The 24261-nt window shown below is 38.5% G+C and overlaps 1 protein-coding gene across 6 annotated transcripts in view; it reads right to left on the reverse strand.

Annotated features, from left to right (window-relative positions):
* Positions 1-493: 493 nt before the first annotated feature.
* wdfy3 (WD repeat and FYVE domain containing 3) overlaps positions 494-24261 on the reverse strand; it is a 131121-nt gene continuing 107353 nt past the window's right edge. For 4 of the 6 annotated variants that reach the window (XM_037531398.1, XM_037531395.1, XM_037531399.1 and 1 more), the window contains 24 exons: positions 23494-23721; positions 21621-21789; positions 20043-20203; positions 19722-19870; positions 17907-18027; positions 17719-17804; positions 17545-17625; positions 17397-17451; positions 16086-16205; positions 15765-15882; positions 14836-14942; positions 13790-13943; positions 13608-13699; positions 12303-12515; positions 11715-11862; positions 11135-11289; positions 10194-10352; positions 9806-9985; positions 7977-8159; positions 7758-7854; positions 7031-7399; positions 6168-6282; positions 4639-4836; positions 494-3757 (listed from right to left, as the gene is read on the reverse strand). In XM_037531398.1, coding sequence (XP_037387295.1) covers positions 3637-3757; positions 4639-4836; positions 6168-6282; positions 7031-7399; positions 7758-7854; positions 7977-8159; positions 9806-9985; positions 10194-10352; positions 11135-11289; positions 11715-11862; positions 12303-12515; positions 13608-13699; positions 13790-13943; positions 14836-14942; positions 15765-15882; positions 16086-16205; positions 17397-17451; positions 17545-17625; positions 17719-17804; positions 17907-18027; positions 19722-19870; positions 20043-20203; positions 21621-21789; positions 23494-23721 — 3579 coding nt within the window. In that variant the 3' untranslated portion in view covers positions 494-3636. Of the gene's footprint in view, positions 3758-4638; positions 4837-6167; positions 6283-7030; positions 7400-7757; positions 7855-7976; positions 8160-9805; positions 9986-10193; positions 10353-11134; positions 11290-11714; positions 11863-12302; positions 12516-13607; positions 13700-13789; positions 13944-14835; positions 14943-15764; positions 15883-16085; positions 16206-17396; positions 17452-17544; positions 17626-17718; positions 17805-17906; positions 18028-19721; positions 19871-20042; positions 20204-21620; positions 21790-22977; positions 23029-23493; positions 23722-24261 lie in introns of all 6 variants that reach the window. The other 2 variants (XM_037531400.1, XM_037531396.1) reach the window with 2 other exon arrangements.

A 24261-nucleotide genomic window follows, 5' to 3' on the forward strand; every position in this document is an offset into this window, starting at 1 on the left:
ATGGCTCATCACTTTATCAGTCTACTCAGGCTTTAGCAGGACTTCCAGTGTTTGTAAGGAAGCAGTTTGTTGAGTTCCTCTTTTTTCTATGTGCAGTGTGCTGACTTAATAAACACGCATTAGTTAATAATAGTTAATAAACAAGCATTTATAGTGTGTTACAGACCATGTTTCTTTCTTTGTAATTAATGGTAAAATCAGAATAAGCAGTGTGCGTTAAAATGTACAGGAGTGTGTTCTCTATAGAGGATGTACGACTCATTTTCCCATAGAAAATCAACAATATTATATTATATTATAAAGGACCAATATTTGACTTAAAATCAATATTTGTAATTTGACTAAGGATGCCCAAACTTTTGCAAATGACTGTAACTGTAGTTTGTTCAATTCTAACCCTTGTTCTGTGGTAATATACATGCAACTTAGAATAAAAAAAGACATAAACCCATTTCCAAATCGTATTTAAAATACATGGATAGGTGGACGCTGCTGGTGGTAAACAGCAAGGATTTAATTGAAATTAAATTAAAAATATGAGTACCAGATCTATTGCATTATAGTAACAGTACAGTTCAGGGTTACTCTACGAGGAAGGAGGAGGGGCAAATGTAGTTGTACTTGAACACAAATGCACAATGAACATTCAGCTACCACAGATTGCACACCAGATACTGTAGCAATGCAGTCTAACACAAGACCACCAAAAAAAGAGAATCCTTTTGTTTGTTTGTTTTTTCTATGTTGTTTTTTTGATCAGTCTTTGATTTTCATACATGGAGTACAAAAAAGTTGACCCGGAGTTTTTGGGGCACAACCTTAGCATACCTGGCTACTCTGTACACAACTCTCAGGGTTTCAGAATCAACTCATTCAATAATGCCATAGAATTGAGAGAGAGAAAAAAAGGAAACAAGAAAAAGGAAACAAAAAAAAGAGGATGTAACAATAATAATGCCAAACATGTACAATGCACTGACACAGAAAGTCAGCTGTGTTAGACATGCAACAAGTAACCCAACTTGCTGAAAAAAGTACAATAATCAATCATAAAAAAAAGGAAACATTATAATTGCATAAATACTTTGTACAGTTTGTCTCGCTGTAAAGGAACACACCCCTTTTTAAAATGTCAGCCCACAACATAAAAATGCATCTGATAAAACCATAAGCCTTAAACATCTCTTTTTCTGCTTTGTACACATGAAGGTGCGGAAACAAAGTCAGACTGATATAGCCATCCGGCCTTTAAGCTGCTTGACAGCTTTGATGTTGTGATTGCACGCAGTTTACAGTACATGAGTGTATAATAATAACAACCATAACGGGTGCATAATAGGCTGTATGGCAAATGGTGGGGAAATGTATAAAGACAGTGAATAATACACTACTGCACATGTGTAGCATCTCATCCTTTAAAGTGATTTGTGTTTGTTAGTTAAAAAACAAAAAAAAAAGGGAAAAAAAAAGTTTCTTCTTAATTAAAGCAGCACTTTCAATGGAGTATTGCCCACAGTACCACTGACAAAGGACAACAGGGATATAAGAAAGTTCCATGTCTCATCTCAGAGACTTTGATTTAATCTAATGCTGTGTTCAACTTGGCTCAAAGCTTTGAAGAAAAAAAAAAAAAAAGAATTGTGTCAGCCTCCGTGCGTTTGAGCTACAATATGGGGAAAAATACTAAAACCTGGATGCCACGATAAAGCAAGCATTATTATCAACAAGCTAGCCAGCCAATGTGATGAGTGTTAATTTTACGTTCATGATGTATTTATCTTCAAAACACAGGCCTTTACGGTCTGTGTTACTAGGTTAACCAACGACTGTCTATACGTTGACCGATCTAAAGATAATGTAATTTATGAAGATAGAACTGGTTCTTCTTTACTACTCATGGTGTGATCTGCCATGTTATTTTATATCATACGCTATGCACCATTCTGACTTTCTGAGCAGGAATTCCTAGCTGAGTGGGCATTTTCTACACTTTTTCCTAGAAGGAGGAGGAGAGCGATGAGCTTCAGCTGAACGCAGCATTAGTCTCAATCTCAGTGATTCCAGTTGCTCAACACCATTTACAAAACACAAAATCCCTTTCATGATGGATGAACCCCAGATTCTATGATACATTCTTTCCTGATGCATTTCTAAAGAGCGGTGGTCACTAATCCTCCTCCTGGAGCTCAAGTTTGGGTGTCCCAAAAGGGTCGTAGCACACCTAAATGGTAGAGCGAGCATTACACTGAGCACTCTCTCTACAAGTTGATCTTAGCACTAAAATGCCTTTGGAAAACTGGGCCCAGTTTATTTTTCCCTCACACTAATGCACCTGATCCAGCCAATCAAGGACTTGTAAAGAAGCTAATTAGCTGTGGCAGACTGTGGTTGGAACTGGACTCTGCAGCAAAGTAGATCTCCAGGACCAGAGCTGGTGACCACTCTACTATAAAGAATGCATGATTCAAACATTCTACAAAAATTAGAAGTGGCAGATCAACAGTTTCTCTGCTGGGTTTTAAATAAGATAATGTGACGCTGATGCTCAGCTATGTAATTGCCTTGGCAGAAAAACTTGCAAATTAAATTTTTCTCAGAAAAAGGTGGTTAGTGTCAGAGAGGAATTTTAAAGCTTCATATATCACATTTACTAGTGGACAGACAATGTAAGACACACATAAACCTGAAAGAAAGTCCCTCGTTAGCCTAAATTTACAAAATACAATAGTGACCACACGCAATATTCAGTCAGGTGTATCGCTGCCAGCTCAGTGTAAATATTTACTATCATTTATCTGACTGATTTTAAACGCTTGAAATGCTTCACAATTCTATTCTCCAGTTTCTTGAAAAAATCTGATATGTTATGAAGTAAGATTACGTTAAATAGTTGGGAAATGCTGAACTTAAACTTGGAGCGGAAGTGAAAAACAGACCCTCTACTGTTCATAAATACACTTTAAAAAAAAAAGTCTGTTTGGCAACAAACCTTTAAATCGAGAGCTACTGGCAAAACAGTTCTGATACTGTGGGCAACACATGAATGTTAACACACTGTAAACAAAAATAATTAAGTATTTGCATAACTAGACACGGTAATAACCGACCCACAAACATTTATCATTAACATTCATAGTCCCCGATATTATACCCGCTGGGATGCTGTGACTAGCGACCTCGACTACACACAACCGCTTTCATTTTTCCTTTTTTGAATGTTTTTAAGTCAGGAGTGGTACGTTATAATGCTATGTTACAGGCAATGTTTTCTGTTTCTTAATAATGACTTCTCATTTTCCTGTTCTAGTTAAAAAGGCCATTGTAATTATTTACAATATAAATACATTTCATCATATCATGAAGGAGGGTTTACACGTTTCTAAAATCTAAAAGTTCATGGAAAATGTTTATGTGGACATGATTGAGTGTAACGTAAAAAGAAAACGAAAAGTGAAAAATCAAACGGATGTACACTTCTCCCGTCACTCCAGCTCCATCCATGAAACAACGGACATTTTAGTTTACGTCAGTGCTTTACAAACATGGGTCTCTTGCGCGGGGGATGACAGTGGTGAGGAGTTTTCTACAGGGAGGTAGGGGGATGCGATAAAGGGGAGGGAGGGAGTGAATGGAGGTCTAGTTTCTGGAACCTTCTTCTGAGGCCCGCTCATGCTGCAGGTTGTAGTAACAGTTCTGACACACACGGACGGGTGAGGAGATCTTCAGCCGCTTGATTTCTGACTGGAAGCGACTGCACCTACAAGAGCAGAAAAAGGAGTTACATCACAACACTGATGCACGGCAGAAAAAACTCTAGACACTAAACTGAATAAACGCTAAATCAAATGTTTGTGCAAATGTTCTACTTGTTTCTGCAGTAAGGGCAGTGCGTAAATTAAGTAGTCACTCTCATCTCTGTCAATAATAACGGTACAGCTTGCTAGTGAAATTAAGCAAGCTAACTTATGAGAAATATGAAAGCATGAATAGCATAAGTCAACATTTGTAAGCTTTGGTGTAGCATTAAGAAACAGCAAACAACATATCAGATTGTCAACTGCCCAGATATGCTCGATATCTTCTGCAGTATTAAGTTTCTGGACGCAGCCCTGTTGCTGTTAGATGTGTATAAAAAGTGCAAGTGGACTGGTACTGTAAAGGGAAAATGAGTCAATTTTAGTTTTGTATCTACTAGGGGTGTGACGAGATCTCGTGTCACGAAAATCACTATTGAAGATGACCCCGCCACTTTCAAATTGTTTGTTTGGCAGCATTTTGGGTACCCGGCGGAAATGATAAATGGCAAGAGAGTGACTGATAAGACACGGACCATATGCAAACATTGTATGAAAACAATGCCGTACACGTCATTTTAGTTTCCTTAAAATCTCGTCTCGTTCTCGTGAACCCAATATCGTGTCTCGTCTCGTCTAGTGAGCTGAGTGTATCGTCACATGCCTAGTATCTACCCATCTATCTACCGAATTAAGGGAGATAAATTACATATTCAACATTACACTGGTGATAAGTTTCTTTCTTATTTCAAAGCTAACCTGCCCTCGGTTCAGTCACTGAATCGGACTCTATTTTCCCCAGTTATTGTATACACAAGAAAGATAGCTTTTCTGGGGCTCTTACTTCTGGCAGAAAAGTTGGCCGCAGTTCCTGCAGTGGTGGCGTCTCTCAGTGAGAGAGAACCGCACAGCGCATCCCGAACAGCTATCCACCTGTTCATCCTTTACCCAGTGGTCAGCTGCAGAGCGGCCCGGCTGCTCACTCACTGACCAGCTGAAGACACGACCACGGCCATCACCCACCAGAATCTTACTGTGGTCCCTAAGCAGAAAAGAGGACAGTTAGCAGGCTGGATTTGTTTGGTAATGTGATCAACCATGGGTGTCCAATTCTGTCCTGGAGGACTAGAGTCCAAGACAGTTTGCTGATAGTCTTGCTCAAAAACACCAAATAATCCTGGGAACTAAATGCTGAGCTTAATCAGGTGTCTGAGCAGAAAAATCACCAAACTGTGCTGGAAAAAGGACCTTCAAAAACCCTTGATCAGAGTGAAGACATTTTGAGTGTACACATTTTTTAAAAGTATCAATAGTATGGGTTGAAAAACCCCCTTCTGCCATTCTGGGGGAAGGACAAGTTTTGAACAATAATTTCATGTTAGTGATATGCTCATGTGATGATCACTCTTCTTTATGCTTGTTTGTACTGTAGTGGGATTCAGTCCGAACATAACTGGACCATACAGCCCTGCCCTATAACTGCCTTGAATCTTGTTTTGCTGTGGATTTAGACGTCTTCTTTCACTTACCTTTATTAGGGATGTCCCAATACAGTATCAGAAAACAGCAAGACATATTTGAATACATATAAAATCCAATCTGCCAATCTGTAAAGTTATTTTACATACAAAACTGTGTTTGTTAAAATGATTATAAGTTCTACGGTGTTGAAAAAACATTTTTGCGCGCCTCACAGTGTAACACAGGCGACAGCAGTATGCAGCCATGAAAATGTGGCCATGGTGACAGTGTCACGGTGAAAGAGCAGTGTCCTACATGTTAAACATTTCAAAAAGCCAGCAGGATTCTCTATACTCTTTTAATTTTTCTTGTATAATAATAACCATTTATGTTACTGCTGTGGTTGACAGCAAAACTTGGGAAAACTGAACTCAAAGACGGAATGTTTCACTGACCACCATGGTACACTGCTGTTGCTGCTTGTGGTGGCAGAATTTTCTATGAATATGTATGATGAATGCACTATGAATATAGTATTTTTACAGTAGTATACAAATTAGTATACAAAGTCCACGGGGGTAATGCAAAGTAAGAATTTCATTGTACAGTGCAACTGTTTGTTTCTCTGTGCATGAAAAAATCCGGTGAAATGTCAGCAATAAACAGAAACTGACAAAGTAGTACATCTGATCTAAAATGGATTGATTTTACTAACTTTAATGTAGTGAAAGTGTGCACTGTTCAACTGTTCAATCAACAATAAAGGACTGGGATTGGGATAAATGCCAAAAAAACCTAACTAAAATACTGCATTGGGACATCACTAACTTTTCCCTTTTGTCCTCATCCTCAGTTCTCCATCACACCACACAAAAGCATGCTTACAGACACACAGTCACACAGAGTGTTTACTTTGAGATGGCGAGTGCGGTGATTTCTGCTGGCTGAGCATTGTCCTTGCGGTCGAAGGCGGTGTGCATGGTGAGCTTGCTCCGGAACACCAGCTGTCTCTCCCATCTGTAGCCTGCTTCAGGAGACAGCAACAGCAACATAGAGCTCAGAACTGCCAGCCGCTCACACCCACAATTCTGTGAGGTGACTTGCTGGCAAGTCTGGAGGTAACAACTTATTTATCCATATGCTGCATATTGATTTGACTGCAGTAACAAATGAAGGCATCTGATGGTGCATTTCTGAATTTTATTTTTTTGCAATATATGCAAATTAAATTAGTTACCTTGTTGCTTTAGATATCTACAAGGATATCTACAATCTACTGAAGTTGTGTTGCACGACTCATATCAAAGAACACTCATTTTTCTAGTCAGAAAATGTGCAAAAGAACATTTTGTAACACTGATTGTGCCTCATTGAGTGCAGTGAAGGAGTTTTCCAAGAGAATTCCATCAAAACTTGGAAGACTGAAAAGCAGCCTTTGATCTTACTTTTAAAAATAAAGCCGCAAGTGTCCTTATTTCTGGACCAGCACATGGCATACTACAATGTCGTTTCATACTTTTATTTATAATCACATAAGTTTCTTCTATTGTTTTGGTAAAAATGATATGGACTGATGTAAAAAAAAATCAGATACGGGCATTAATGGGTTAATGCTTGTTTCTGCAACCATCAGCACCTCTTTGTTGCAGATGTCCTTCACTTTTTTTTTTATATAGATGGCATCAAAATCAAAATCAGCATCTTTTTAAAAAGTCCTGAAAAACACTGAGATGAGGCATACATCTGTGATGCTTTTATGTACATGCTCGCAGTACCTGCTCTGAGCCTGTTGTAGGGCCGGGCCTCCATGGTGCTGGGCTGCAGCGACTGTGGGACGGCTCCATGAGGGGGTGCCGAGTGCGGTGGATGTGGGTTGCCATGTTGGGCTGTGCCGGGCCTGCCTTGGCCCTCTGAGTAGTTCACGAACACAAAGCCGTCCTTCTCATCTATGCTGAGCGTGTCTGACCAGCGGCGGGAGTCATCCGAGCTGCTGTCCACCGACCACGACGCACCGGCACGGGGCTTTGGCCTGTGGACAGCACTGCCAGGCTGGCTGCCGGGACCATGTTGTTTGGGCTCCTGACTCAGGCTGGTCTCCTCACCCTCTGACTCGCTGCTGTCATCATCTGGAGCTTCACGTCCATCTGGAACATGTCAATGTGCGTGATAAATAAATGATGTAATCAGAGCAGAAATGACGTCCACAGTTATTTCTTATTTGGCACACAGAGTGCTCTGATTCTAGATTTGTATTCCATCTGTCTTGTAAATACTGTTTATCTATAAAGAAGGATAAGCACATGTTACATTGCTTAAGCAGTAGCAGCCAACTTACAGCATGTTTTTCTCTACTTTTGTCCATTTGTGCAGACATTAAATAGCTCTTGGCTGTTCAATTACAACTGAAGTAAGAAGACAATGGTGTTAACTTTTGGCTGAGCTATCATTTACAAATTAGCAAGTTGCAGGTTAAATGGTGGGAGGGTATGAGAGGCGCATTACCGATTTTTTCCTCTCCACAGCAGTCTGGTACATCTGGAGGCTCTACTGGCTCTGGCGCAGGGGTTTCTGGGACTTGTAAGAACTCCATCCTCCAAAACTACAAGAAAAACTTGTTCAGTAAGAGCTGCCACATTACCTTCACGTGTATTCAACACTATTACATTCCAAATTCTAAATAATAGCCTGAATAAACTGGATTATGGGATGGCATCAGTTTACCCTGACAACACCGTCTGAGTGTCCTGTCACAATGACATTCTGGGTGTCCCACTCGTTCATCTCAGACACGCAGCAGCAGAGGATCTGTTGGCTGCGGCCGGTGAATGTGTTGGCACTGGCAATGGGGTTACCATTAATGCTCCACACATGGATGTATGTGCCAGCGCTGGACACTATGTCTCCCTGTGTGGTGAATAAAACAATATCCTTCAGTATGTCATTACTTAAACAGATTCAATGTAAAACATTTTGTTAAGGTTAAGCACATTTACAGTTTTTAGATGCATGATTATACTGATCTAACAAAGTCGTTTCTGTATGTTGCACATTCTTTTCATATTACAATTTTAGCAAAAAGAGTTCTCTATAGTACAAAAAGCTACTTGAACGTACACCAATAGTGAAGCCCTCTGTGACTTTAGATAGAAGTATTTTAAAAGGTTCATATAAAAAGTTTCTCCATCGTGATTTGTCATAGTTCTATATATAACTATTACCTTACTTATTACCAAACATGAAGTACTGCCTTTTTAAATGTAGATATCCATTTAAAAAAGGCCAAAAGTTGTATGAGGAACTACGTTTTGTTTAAACTGAGAGGCTGACAACTGTATGTTCATCGTTGTATGACTTAAAACTAAAAGTTGACGAAATGATTGGAATACACAATGACAGGCTACTGAACGTTCTACATGGTAAGGCATTAATTAGTATTAGTATTAACCACTCATCGCTAGCCCAAGTTTAAACCAACCTAGAAGCCATTACTGGGGCCAACTTTGGCTTAATGTTTCTCAATAGCTCTGGAAGTCTCGCTGTCCATTTAAGATTTCCTCAAAATGCTGTGCATCCCTCTTTCTTTCGAACAACATGGACAAAATACCTATCCGTCTTATTGCTTGTGGGTGCCAATACCACTTTTTAGCTGCACAAGCCATTTTTAGGTTGGCCTATCTAGATTTACTGAATGCCTTCACACATACAAACCAAAAATGTTCCTCAACTTGAATGATAAACCTGGCTATCAAATAGGAACTGTTATTAAAAAGGGGAAACTATTCTCCTAAATTTCCACATAATTTAATGTTTTAAGGTGTAAACAAAGCCATTCAGGGTGGTTTGATGTTCCACACTACAAAAACGTCAACAGTGGTGGTGACAAGAAGGTGTCCACAGCGTTTAATGCTTCAAAGTTAAAAGGCATATTTTAAGTTACTTCATGAAATGATTGCAAATATGTTGCCTGATCCCTGACACATTATTTTATGATAGTTGTGCAATAAGGTTTTGAGATGGTTTTAGTCTAAAACATATAATGGCTATATTTGTGTTATAGATATTGCAAATCCTGGTTACACCACCACAGCAAATAAATCAGAGTCAGAGCGTTTCTCTAGAGTTTCACATCAAACCACTCTGAATGACTTTGTTTACTAGTCTCTGACAAAATGTTGGGGAAATCTGAAAATGTCATTTTGATGGTGTAATTGGTGTAATGGTGTAATTCCCTTTTGACCATTTAATTCACAGTCATTTTAAAATTTCTGAATCCACTCCTTCAGTCATTTTCATGTACGAATTTACTGCAGCTGGTGTTCCATCAGAATGCATATTGTTTTAGAGACCGAAACAATGAAAAGAAAGTACCAATGGAATTTGTAATAAAGCTATGCCAGCTCTGTAACTTATTTTTCCTACCAATTGAAGCACCTCTTTTACGTGAAGAGGATACATTTCATATCTTTGACTTCTGCTTTACAAGTGCTCATATGAGTTGCTGAAATTAGACCAGTGGTTACTGTAGTAATGAGATAAAGTGGCAGACTCACAGTGAGTTCATTGATGCAGAGCGCAGAGACAGGAGCACGGTGGCCTCTGAGCTGTGTGACAAATGACAGCTTGTTCAGGTCCCAGATGATGCAGGTACGGTCCCGAGAGCCACTCACAATGATGTGGTAAGCTGATGATGCTGTCAAGCATGTCACTGCGTCAGTGTGGCCTAGCAGAGCCTATAGACAGGCACAAGAAATTTCACTGCACAGAAGAGGAACAATGCTTGTACAGTACTGGGTCTGAATGCCTTAATATAATAAACCTAAATGTAACAGTACAGATCTCAGTCAGTTTGACCACTGTAATGGAATTTACATATTCTATTTGCCTTAAGGTAATGCAGTTTCGTCATCAGTAACAGTAAAGCACAGTTTATCTTTTTACCTGTTTGAGTGTGAGGGTCTTGGCCTTCTCTTTGGAAGTACTTGTTTCCCACACACAGATAGCTGTGCTGGTGCCTCCAGTAATCACCAGTTTGGGATTTGGACAGATGGAACACAGGATCTGACCCCATTCAGACAAACATTCATACACAATCACAGCCTGCAAAAACAAGAAATGCCCTCGGTTATACAACGCAGACCACAAAGACTACTAAATTAACAACAGAATAAACTACTCATGGTATGAGTCATGGTATGAGTGAAATATCCCTACATATAAACAGTAGGGGGCACTGTTAGCCCTACAGTTTAATGCTCCAGAATATGATTTTGGAAATTAACTATTATTTGACTGTAGGCAGAAAAAAAAATCTTTACAAAAATTGTAGTTGCTAGAATTAAAGATCAGATCTCATTCAATCAGGTCAGAATTCGCAACATCTTACAAAAATATTAAACTCTTCAACAGATAAAACAGGAAAAAACATTGAGCCCAATTCCATGACTGCTTTGTTTGGTGCAATTCCCTCATTGGCGTTCATCTTTGGAAGCTGATTTTGTATCTTTTGACGATCTCCTTGCTCGGCAATTAACATGAATTAAACAGAAATGTGATGGACTAGCGACCTGTCCAGGGTGTATCCTGCCTTCCGCCTGATGACATAGGGATAAGTTCCAGCACCCAAAAGGAGAAGCAGCTTAGAAGGTGTGTGGGTGTTATAATTTTTACTCTTTTTTTTGCTGTTTTGCAAGAGCTATAAGAAAGGCTAAGCTTTCTATGGTATTTGTTTAGTTTGTATTAGGTTAAGGGGTAACATTCATTAAAGGTAGCAAATCGGTGAAATTTATAAATGCTATGTATTACACAAATGGTTATTTTATCACTACTGTGTACTGCATGCCAAGGTTTTTGAAGTTGCATATAGGAGAGTAGATGCTGACCTTGTCTGACTCGTAGTTGGCCAGCCTGCAGCTGAGGTCTGCATAGCCCCAGGCAAAGGTCTTATTCCAGGCAGGAGGCACCAGCACTTTGTTCTGCTCCACAGCCAGAATGCCCTTATCAGTGCACACTATCTGACCCACTGGCTCCTTTAGTTCTGCAACACACATACACATAGAGAAAGCTTATTGAAATGCTGATGCATCTTACAGGATTCACTTGTGCTGTTCTCACAGTAAGGTCAGAGCCATTCAGATACAATCCTCAGCCTTAAACAAAGCTGAGCAAATAAATAAATAACCAAATAAACAAATAACACAAATCAAGCCTTTCAGACATCAGACTAGACTGATGTCTGAAAAAAGATGGTTCAGAAAAGCTTAGACAGCTGTGTGGGGATATTCAATCTACACCGTCAAAAGTACTGACATGAATGAATAATAGCAGGAGTTTATATCAACTGGTCCCTTTTAGTAAACTAATAGATGCATCAGTATGTCCAAGTGACAACACCGAGAGCTCTATGATCTCACAAAATAAGTGTCTTAAGCTCTAGCTGTGTTCTTCGTCATCGCACAGTACCTTTAACAGGTGCGAGGGAAGGTCGCAGGTTGTCCAGATGGTGGAAGAAGATTTTGTCGGCTGTGGAGTTGACTGAGGCAGGGATGCCGGGGATTTCTCCATTCAACTTACTGCGCACACGCTTAGGAGGATGGGGTTTCTTAAACAGCTGCAATACAATACACAAAGCAGAGGTTAGTGAAAGCATACCAGTGCAAAACTGCACAACAGATAGCACAATTTGCCCACAGTACCTGCTCAGGTTGCATTTACTCAAAGAATTTGGTGTAGCCTGCAAGCCATGTAGAACTATGTAGTAAAATAGTTAATAGTAAAATAGAAAGCTTTGATTTATAAAACACCTACAAACTCATCTGGAATCTCTTTGAAAGGTGAGGATCTTCACAGCACAAAAAAATTGAACTGTCAGAAAGCTCATTTGCATATTGCAGCCTTCTGAACCAATATCACAATGATTAACAAACAATATATTGTGCAGCTCTACCATGAAACAGACTGTATGTTTCAGCATCATCATTAAAAATCAAACAATTCCAAGACAAATGACCAAATTAAGATAAAAATAAAATGCAAGATTTGATTAAGCACCTGTTTGGGGATCTGGCCAAAGTTGTTGATGAAGCCAATGGTGGCTGTTTCTTTCAGAGGGTCGTTGATGTTGTAAATGTCCACCTGGCCCTCGTAGAAGAGATGGTGGAAGACGTTGACTGCCTCTACTGCAGATGGGCCCTGCTGTTTGTAGCCGAAGATGAGGTCGATCCATTCATGCAGGTGGGCACTGACATAATCACACTCCAATGCCTGACGATACACAGAAGAATACAATATTAAATATCATCTGCCTCTCTGACTTTATTACTTTTCCACTTAACAGAAGATGACAGGTGGGAAAAGCAGGTTGTCTGATGATCAGCATTAACAGTTATGGCATGATAGCAGTGGTGGTTTTATAATTTTCCAGAAGTACATGGATGTGTGAAGTGGAAGGGCTGAGGGGGCTGCAGCACGCCCAGATTTCTTTAATTGCTTTAATTGGTTTTGTTTATACATTTTTAAAACCTATAGTAACACTGTTTAAGGTACTATTTTTATTACTTTTCCACATTTTCTCCATTTTCATTACCTCAACAGCAGCTAGATGCTTCAGAGACTCATAACAAAAACACAAAAATATGACAAAATATTCTTTTTTTTCATATTATATTGTTTAAAATTATATAGCTTGTTATCTAGATGGCAACTTCAGTGCAAAACTAAAGAGGGATATGTATCAAACACCAGACATGGCTTGGCTGATTATTTGGGGTTAAATTGTAAACTGAATTTTTGCTATAGCTTTAACAGCAGTGCTTTCTGTATCATTATAGTATCAAATAGTCATCATCACAGTATTCATCTTAATAATCTTTTCTGTATGTACAGTGGTCCCAATAAATATTTGTATACTTCAACAATTTAATCACAGGTGAACTTTGTTTTTTTTAGGTTCCTTCATAAAATGTTTTAAAAAATATGACATTTGTTTCTGAGTTGTTCTTGTTACATTATCCAACCGACCTCTAGAGGTCTTCACAGGACTGCTTTTTCAGTCCCACAAGATTTCATCCTGCTCCCACAGAAAATCTGAATCATGTCCCGCTCCTACCTGCAACCAAAACATTTTGTGGGAGTGCAGACCTCTAGCAGACTCTTTGTGTGGAGAAGGCCTGGAGAAGAATAACCAGACTGCACTAAAAACGCTGTAAAGCATAAAGGTGGGGATGTTTTTCTTCCAGTGGTGTTGGTGAACTTGTGTTCACTGATGGGATCATAAACTCACAAGTGTACAAAGGCATTCTGGATGCAAACCTGCAGAAGTCACGTTCTGCTCAAACAGCAGAAATAGATTCTCACCTGTCTGTGGACCCTGATGAACTCTCTTGGATCTCCTTTGGCCCAGGGAGGCAGGATCACATCTCCAAGCTTAATGCCATTCTGTTTACTTCCTGTATCGCCACAAGAACATTACATGACAGGTTACATTAACTCTTTGGTTGAAAGAGGAACTTCAAAAAGAAAGTTGAGACATTACTCACCTAAGTCAAAGTTATTGGAGTTCAGCAGGAACTCTGGGAGGTAGAAGAACTCAGGAATGAGCTCCTTGACATCAGCCATGTTGTGTTTGGCGGCCGAAAGCCAGGCTTCGCGCACGCTGTGGAACATCCGGTCGGCCAGATCAAAGTGGCCCCCCTGCGTTCATACACAAGACAAGACTTTACAAACAAACGAATGGCTTCATACTCTATCAGAGACAAGCTGCTGACGATAAGCCCACATGCAGGCTTCCCTCTCCACAAAAATCTGTCAAAGAGCCTGAAGACATCCTGATTTACGGTTGTTTATGCTTTGGAAATAGCAACAGTGGGAGAAAAACAATGTCAAATGCAAATATTTCCCAAGCGAAAGGAAGATGCTATTATTGCACAGACAGCTGGTCTCAAACCTGTTCCTGAAGCTGTGAAAGAGAATGAGTTTGGATAATGAGAGCAGTTTATAGAAACTTTATTTAGACTACTTTTGCAGTGAGGGAGGGAAACGGAAATGGGTTCTTAGATCAGGAAAATGTTGAAAAAAGCTGAATTCTATAGTACCAGAGTTTGATTACCTAGTCTATTCTAAACTGCAATTATGCACATTAGGGGTGGAAAATATGGCAAACACATAATATACTGTATGTCAAAAAGTATCCAGCTATTTAATGAGTGAATTCAGCTACTTTAAGGTGCCTTGATTGCCTTCCCAGAACAGTAGAAGCTGTTACTGCAGCATTTTCACAAGATGCAATAGATATCTTAATAATCTTTAGTGAATAAAACAAGCAATGGTTATCGTGACATATTTTACCATGATAACAATAACATCGCCATCACACATCCCTACATATGATGCGGAAACAAAGGTACAGACACAAAAATAAGAAAATGAAGGAGAAGCCGAAGAAACCATATGCAAGAGTCTCCTCAACCTTATATATGGTTTCTTTTAAGACGATACTAAAAAAGTGGAATAAAGTAAAGAAGAACTAACCATAAATCTACAATATGACAAAAAAGAAAACTTCAGTCATCCTCACATCACTCACCTGTAGCCTGAGGAAGATCTGGGTGAAAGGCTCCATTCTCACCAAGTAGGAGGCCACAATCATGGCAGAGGAGTAATGAGTTCCATAATGATATGCTGGGGTTTCACCTAACAAAAAAATACAAAGAATAATTCAGACTGAGCACAGAGAACCTGCAGTGGCCGCTGTACACTGAAAGCATTTCTGAAGCATTTAAATCACTATTTCAACCTACACAGACTCTACCGCCTCAAATCTTTCCCAGCTCGTTGTGAAGCAAACGTCAAAATGATTTATTTAAGACATTCTTGCTTTCTAATGCATTGTGAACTATATTTAACGGTCCCATATCATGGGGGGAAAAAACAAATGTTCTCTGCTTTTGTTAAATACAAAATTTTGATGTAGTATGCAGACATGATGCCATTCACTCTCTAGTCCACAAAGTCCATATTCAGCAACAAAGCTCCCTATATTTCATGTCTCTGTGATATCAGTAAAACTAATGTATTTACATATTTCCATGCACATTCACAATGAAGTTATGCAGAGTGTTTCAGCCATGACTACTTTTTGAATGAAACACAGTGTAGGTTTTTATTCGTATATCTTAAATACCCAGTAACAAAAAAGCCTGTTTTATTTTAAGGTATAAAGACAAGTTGAAAAATGGTCATGTAAAGTTGAACTATGACTACTTTTGGTAGATAAACCCACACAAATGTTGTAAGGGCACCACAGAGAAAAAAAAATTAAATGCAAGTATAATGTACCCTTTAAAACCATTATGTCAACAATAATTCTATGATCTTGTTGGTCTAGTTGTTGCAGAGCAACAACTGCTATTTCAGCTTGAAGCATCCGATTATTTTTTTACCGATTTTCACTTCATTTACATTGTGAATTCTAAGTAACTCTACTTACAGCATATTTGCAGGATTTGCACCTACCGTTTGGATCTTCCCAGTCTTTGAATCTCTTTTTGTACTGGATCAGTCGGTCATCGGTCTGAGCGCCCATAGGCTTGGACAGGTTACGGAATGTCTTTGGATTATTCAGATCCAGTTCCTGAGGATGCATCAAAGATGATTAAATTCCACCCACAGGGCTTTTCTAGTTCAAACACAATGTACTCAGGCAGACACATTTTCATAGATTCCTTATTTCTTGCTTCTTTCCATTACCCAACATTCTCATGGTGTCTTGTGCTCAAGACTGCACTGTACTGCTGCAGTAATTAGTCTCAATAGACAGCTAGAACTGAGCTGTACCTCAGAGTCGTAGTCTGCAAGGATCCAGGGGAAGACTGGGTACTGCATTAAGTCATTGTAGGACCTGCCGGCCAGCGTGTTCAGGTGCATTAAATACTGAAAGTTGCTGATCTCTCCTCTCTGACAACACAGAAATGCTTGTTTAAGAAAACATCTTCTTGACATGAACACCATTTAAATAGGTTAAAACAAATAAAAAAAATATAAAAAATAATACAAAATAAATAAATAAATAAATAAAATGTTCTGTTTTCCTATCATCCTAAGCGTAGTCAATCATCCATTATCAACTATGTTGTCTTATCAAGTTTTAAGTGGGGAAATTTAATAACCAAATAAGACAGAATTTAAAGTGCCTGTAGAGGAGTCAGACCCATCAGAAGCAACCAAACACCTACATGATGTGTACATAACAACACAATCACAACTAACAGACAGTCCAGCACACTATATTCAGCATTCAAGCCTGAAGCCAGAAAAGGTGTGAATACTGGTCTTCTTGGCCAAAAAGACAGACACGTAGACCTTGATTAATTTAAAATGATCAGAATTTAAATCCCTGTCACTATGTTAATGAGAAAAAAATGCAAATACATATTTTGCCCAAATATTACCTCAATGTCACTAAAACATAATGGAAGCTTACATACTCACCTAGTATTGTGCAAATTGAGTGCCTAAATTATAACACATGCCTCTAACAATGTTCTGACATACTGTCAATCTATATAAATGGAATGAAGTATGAATTCAGCCTGCTACTACTGTTTTAATTATTTTAGTAGTTTAATATAATTTAGACAATAGAATTCATGGATTACAAGCTTTCATTATTTGTTACATGCATTAGCCTCAAAGCTCCAGTGCAAAACAAAAGAAGCAAGCTTAGGCCCACGACATGTTTTGGCCTAATGTGGGGTAAGATAAAAAGTGTGGAGTTTAATTTAAAATTTTTCACCATATTATTCTGTACACTGTATTTGGACAGTCCCCTTTAGATTAGCCACAGATTGTTAACAAGCTGTCTGTTTAGACTACATAGCTTCTAAACAGTGCTAAGGTTAGGATTCAGATTAGAAGCACAGTTAGGTTTAGGATTATTGATATGTATTTAGTTTTAGGTTTTGGATTGAGGTTATTGTTAGGTTTAGAATTAGTATTAGATTCAGTGTCTGGAAAAACAAACTAATTAAATTTATTTTAGATATTTAGTTGAATGTATGTTAAATGCAATCTAAGCAATAATAAAGCATCTACATTGGGTGATCCAAATAAAGTACTGTCAGTTATTCCTTTCAGCACATCATTTACCTCCCATCGTTGGGTTACAGATTTCTCTCCAACCAAAGTGCTGAGAAGGCCAGACCTATACAAAAAGAAAAAATATTGCAGTAAGTAAGGGAGTCATGCTAGGCTACTGTCTTAGATTATTTAGTACAGTTGGGCTTGAGGGAAGTACCCTTGCTCTACACTGGTGTTGGGCCGCTGTCCTGAGACAGATTCTGAGCTGTCTGCAAGTGAGGGAACAACTGCCAGGAACCTACAAATAGAACAGTTAACACAAATCAGTCAAGAGATCAAAGGACCAATCTGGGGAAGCCTCTTGCAGTCATAGTTTCTTTATACATTTTACCTCTGATAGACTTTGTTCCTAACTCCTTTCTGGAAAGCCAAAAGGTAATTTCGCCCATCACCTGAAAATACCTCCACTGCCATTGGCTATAAAAGAGAAACATTTAACACCATGGTTAAGTATTAACACTGTCTGGAAAAAGCCTAGGATTCCATTAGACAGCAGCTAACTGTGCTACCATTACTTACCTGCAGCAGGTAGCGGCGCTTGTGCACCTCTTTGATGTCCTCATAAGCAAAGATACTGCAGGACCTCTTCAGTTGACTCTGGCTTTGTCGGGCCCCTCGGGGGATAATCGGCTCGTGCATGCTGGGACAATCCAAAAAAAAAAAAAAAATCATTTAGCACAGCCTTCCACAATGAGAAAATCTTTTTACCAATTACTCTCTATCATGACCTACTTGTAATGTTCTGGTAACTGTCATAAAAAGCTAAATTTGAGTTTAAATGGCAATTTAAACAGATAACAGTATGTCACAGCATCAGGAACCACATAAACAGGTATCAGAAATTACTTAAAGCAACACTATGTACGATTTGGAGACCTTTCTGGTGGAAACATGTAATTGCATTCAATGTGCGGAAGAACACTTTAGAATTTCTGTTGTACTTTGGGTTCTCCTAAAGTGTACGAATCTGACATTTGCAAGTATTCAAAAAGAACTTGGGGAAGGACTTGCAAGGAGGTGGGTGAATGATCTATCACATTACGACTACATAACTCTGCTTTAACTACTCAACACTTAAGTGTATGATAAACTAGGCTTGCGGTTTGTATGATACTAACTAGGTAAGTCCAAGTTTACTTCAAATGTTACTTTGCCTTGTAGAACTAAATAAACACAACAAAACACTAAACTGTCTTGGTTGACTAACCATGTACTTTAAATACAGCTTAGAGTTAATGAGATGGGTATAGTACACTAAACAGTAAGAGGTAGAAACATACAAAGATAGTGTACTTAAAACAGAAATTCAACTATTTAAAAATAAGATCTGCATAATTAAATGTTTAAGTTGGTTGCACTAGCTCTATGTTACAATGTAGGCTAGTTGTAACTTACATGTTTAAGTTCAGGTTTATGTATTACTAAAACTGGGTCACACCATACAAACTAGTTTTAATGTTGAGATTAGTTAAGTTACTAAACATTTAAACCTCCCCCAAGCAAGTGTAAGCAGAAGGGAAACCAACACATGTTGGTTACTTATAGCTCTACACTTTACCAACTAATTTAAATATAAACTTATCGGAGCAACCCCCTCGAGATGCCTGGAAATTTTAATACCTCTAAAACACCTTCACGAAAGGTTAGTAATGTAAATGGTTATGAATCCCTTCCTGATGGTTGAGACATTGTTTTATGACAGTTAAAGTCAATAAAGACTCTGAGATAAAGTACTGATGTAAAACATAACTTTCAAACTGATCTTTGGTAGAGAAGTATATGCAGGACACTGCGAGACAAAACATTTCACGCAGAAAACTTATTTTTCAGATTTAACACTATTTTCCCCATTGTCAACATTACATATAAAAACTCGCTGTATGTTCACTGATGTTAAACACATTAAGTAAACATTTAAATGGATACAATTAAGTCTGAGAATAAGCTGAATTTGAAAGCACTCTGTGTAACTCAAACTAGCAAATCTGCTTAGCACAGTCAGGAATAGTTTCATTTTCAAACTGAAATGATCTTCAAAAAAATAAATTAATGCATAGTAACATGGCTTTTGCTATGAAAGGAAAATCTCCTGGCCGTTGAGATTTGTAATGAGAAAAGAGTATGGAGAAAGAAAATATAAGTACTAAAAGGTATTTTTGCCTATTGGAAATTAATCATGAAAGCAGGCAATTTCAATACTTGGATACAAATTTCAAAATAATACTTAAGTACAGTAACAAAGTACAATTACTCAAGTATGTTCCCCCCTTTAAAATAAATAACATCACAAAAACCAAAGGTACGCTTCTAGGTATGAAAAGATTTAAGTCTCACTTTGCAGGAAGCGTCTCAATGTCCCTGATCTCTCTGGAGACAGTCATGGTGAAGCCGTCAATCACATAAAAGTGTTCCTTTCCGAAAAGAAGTAGCCCCTCACTGGTGTCCAGGCCTTGGACCCGAGCACACCGGTACATGTGCTGAATCTAGATGCACAGTGGAAGAAAAGCATTAGTATATGTACAACAATTGGTCAATTACATAATGAAGACACATTTCAAGTAAACTATGTATCATTCTTTGCTTCTTATCATAATGCAATAAATAATACATGCTTGTGTCTGGGTGTGTAGGCTTATATTTGGATCGAGGACAAACCTTCTCTCCCTCCTCCAGCAGGCGGAGCAGGGTGGTGTTGTCCGTTTTCTGCTCCTCGTCCACAGCTCCAGACTCCAGCAGCTCCTGCAGCTGCTCCTGACTATCCTCATCACCACCATCCGCTGTTGAGCGTGAGCGCTTCAAGGGAGCTTTTACAAGACCTGCACATACACATACAGACCACTGTCAGACCAGCCTCCATGTGTAAAATAAACTCATGTCTCTCCTTGCAGACGAAAATACAAATAAACATGCCCAGAACTGCTTAAGCTTAAATGATGTTAAATGATGATCATCATTTAACTGATTATTTTAAACACTATAGCTGCCATCCATAGCAGCTAGTTATGCTATGAATTGAGCATTTTTCTGTGGTCGCAATTCAGAAGACACAGACTTGCGTAAAGCACCAACAGAATTGTGCAATGCACCATTTTAATTACCAACAAAAACATCTGTGTTTTCCCTACCATTAAATATAAACTAATGAGCTACCCAACTTGGATGAGATACAGACACATCAATGTCAGGCTAATGTTTGTATGTGGTATGCACTTGTGTTTTGGCCAAAATAAAACGTACAATCTATTTTTTTTTTAAAATGTAAAGAAGCACTAAATTTAGGCAACTAAATTTAGGGCGGTGTGCGGCAGATGGGAGCCGGCCTGTGCCGGAGGAACAGCATCCAGGTCTAATAGGCTTTAAGCACAGGATGTCCTGGTCCTGTAAGACAACATTCCAAATTGAAATGTCAGTTTGTGGTGGTGTATGATGTACTGTAATACGGTGTTGTGCCACTGAATAGATTGTTTATTAGATATATTTAATATATATATATATATATATAATAGATATTTGCTGTTATTACTGACTATTGCTAACGTAAAACAACCGTGTAAAAGAGTTGTGAATATGCAATTCAGCAAAGCAGAACATTTCCATTATAGTTAGGTTTTCAAGTGATTATGACTCATGAGTGAGAAATTATGAGGGAGTGAAACTAATGTCAGAAGAAATACTCAAAGCCTAACAACCACCACCTTATATTTAACATGTCTGTGCTTTAACAAAAGCCACTAGCAATAAAGATGTCACTTCCCACTTTAAAATAGTTAAGACTGTTCTGTTAACTTAGAACAAAAGCAGCCTACTGTGATAAGTCCTCAAAACAAAGTGCCAAAACTTGAGATTATTTTAGCGATACCTCAGCCATTCACATATGTCTGGATTGCACAAAGTAACAAAGTAAAAAAAAAAATGTTTTCAGACTTTCTATGACCTTAAATTTTTTAAATCCATTTTAAGACTTTATAAGACAGGATCTGTGGGAGCTCAGTATGTTCAAATGTAGAGTGCACATAGTCTATGACTCCATGTACGCAGCTTCAAAGGACCATAAAATCACTGTTAAATAGTAGGTTAAAAGAGGTCCAATGTACTCATAATATTCTTAATGCCATTTTCATCACAGAAAGTGTCATCATTATTCCCTCTATTGGTAAGTGCCACTTAAAGGGATAACCAATAATGCTAAAATGCAAATTAGGATTTTAAGTTCCAACTGGTTAAAGCCTTCACCTTTGACCCTTGCGATGGTGTCCTCCCCATGCTCAGGCTCCTGCTGGGTGGTCTCTCCTTCCGTGTTCTGCTGAATGGAGTGCTGGTACATGCCTGGGTTTCCAGACAGTAAGCGCATGTAGTACTCCTTACTGTCGTAACTGATGGCTCTCCGATAACGCAACGGCTTCTAAGCAAGACAGCAGAACCTCCGTTAATTTACTTTAGTTAACTATGTGTCATTTTTTTGATGTTTACTGAAATATTTCACCCAAAAATGCTAACAAGTCTGGTAGTTAATGAAATCTAGCAAGGACCAGGTAGCATGTTTTTTTTCTCTATGTCAACTGGTCCTTACTAGCTTAGATTAATTATTAGTCCCACTCAATAACTAAACTTGCAGGAAAATGCTAAACACTCTACTGTAATTTTTTTTAACAAGCACACTAAAAAGCAGCTCACTGTTCACAATACGCCCTTCAGCTAAATATGAATGACAATAAAAAGCACTCAGAGAAACTTGCAGTTGACAATCTCAGAAAACCAGTCGAAGTTGTGAAAATGCAGTACAACCTTTACTATTGAGGATGGTGAACCAGCGTTTATACAGCAATGTAGTGAGTAAATTCTTTGTGGCAGCATTTTTAACCTCAATGTAGGGCTGCAAGATATAGGAAAAGGTAACGGTTGATTAAGCTGCTGTATATCACAATGATGACAAGAGAAGTGATAAATGTCATTAAATAATGTTTCTTTGACTGTATGTGCCTCAACTATAGACCCGTTTTCTTTGCTAACATCTCCTTTAACTATGGAAAAATTAAATTACAAATCATGTTTGGTGCATTTTAAAGGCTTGTTGTTCAGAATAGAGTAGTTTTTGAGCTGTTATGTAAACGCTTTGTAACTTGCCATTTAGCCAAATAGTTAAGAAGCTCACTGTCCATACAGCAGACCAAGGTTTAAGCTCAGTGCAGGAAAGTACTTGTTGGGCTACATTTTCGTCAACGTAATCATGTCACTTTGGTGCTGCACATGTGAAGCAATTTGATCTGTTTTGCCATCACCTTTAACAATGTGTTTATGGAGGAAAATTGTGATAAAAATATGATTTATCGTGCAGCCCCACCGCATTGCAACATATCGAACCAAAAAGAACACTTGACTGAGGTGCAGGCCATGTATTAATTAGGAAACAGCCAGTGTAAAAGCACCTGGATAGAGCTGAGTCTTGTGCATTTCTGTCTATGAAATAGACAAGCCAATAATTAAAAAAGGAACTGTAGAGATTTTAGCCATTCTATAGCATCATGCAAATGCTTGCGTGAGTAGGGTAAAGTCATTTTCTTTCTTGAGTCATTCTTAAACCAGCTTATACCTGGATTGGGATGAAGCCTGTTGCCCCTAGCAAGGGCACTGGAGGAGGATTCTGACAGGAGGGAAAGTGAGTAAGGTAAAAGTGGCCAAAAAAAGAAGAAGGCACTTTAAATACTAGTCTTCCCTACAGAGTTCCCCTACACTGATATCGCCCCTGTCATGTGGCAAACCTTGAGCAAGGGAGGCCACAAAGGATTCATTCACTACAGATTACCAGGCTGTTAGTACTGAACTCTCACCATCTTTTGCAATCCTAAAGCCCAGTCATGGCACAAAAATCACATTTCCACTAAAATTTAACATGGGACAAAGTGGTGGAATATGCAGTCTTTTCCTTTTTCTAATTAGTGTAGCAAGTGATGGAGCACCATGGATGGGAGGGTATTTAAAAACAAAACAAAAACACTAAACAATGGAAACAAGTCATTTTAGGACACCTAGATTAAGTGAACTGAATCAAAGTAAAATACTTAACACAAACTTGATTAAGAAGAAAAGAGATAGCCAAACACACTACCTGAGAGCTGTTGTTTGGTTCGACATCAGGCACGTACGGGTAATGGATATAAAACATATCATTGCGAACCATTTTCTTCCTCATTCGACAGGGTCCCTCTGTCATGTCCAATTGGAACTTATCCAGGTGCGAGCCAATAGGAGGGCCCCAAAGGCCTCTCTCACGCAGCAACTCGTACTCAATCCCTGCCCATTCATCAGTAACATACTTCAGTGCATTCTGCTGCCTCTGTAATAAAAAGCAAGAATTTTATCAGGACTGGTCATAATTGTTATTATTGTTAATTACTGTAATTAACAAAGTTAAACAGATAGACAACCTGTGAAATCATATTTACAATGAACATAAGTTTTTATTTATTTTTTTAACTCAGATGGTGTTTTAAACAAGCAGATGGTGTGGTACAGGCAGCAGGGTCTTTCTTCTAAGCCAAACAACAATCAACTGTTAACTTTACTAAATCTTGCAAAGGAGAGAATGATGAACAGTTTTATGTTTAAAGAAAAGATGCAAAGGATTAACGAATAAAGCATTAATCAACAAATGAACAACTATTCAACCAACGCAATTTGTTAAATATCCTATAAACAAAGCTTCTGCTTGATCAGGCTGTTTATTGTTCAAGTTGACAGTTGCGGGCGCAATAACAAACAGGTTCTTCTTCATAAACCTAAAAAATAAAGCATGCACCTAAAAACAATGGTGTTCAGGACCACTTTCCTAGAGGACAATAGCCCAAATACAATGATGATCTATACCAAAAGCAAA

Source organism: Pygocentrus nattereri, chromosome 20 (assembly GCF_015220715.1).
Source record: "Pygocentrus nattereri isolate fPygNat1 chromosome 20, fPygNat1.pri, whole genome shotgun sequence".
Classification (NCBI taxonomy): domain Eukaryota; kingdom Metazoa; phylum Chordata; class Actinopteri; order Characiformes; family Serrasalmidae; genus Pygocentrus; species Pygocentrus nattereri.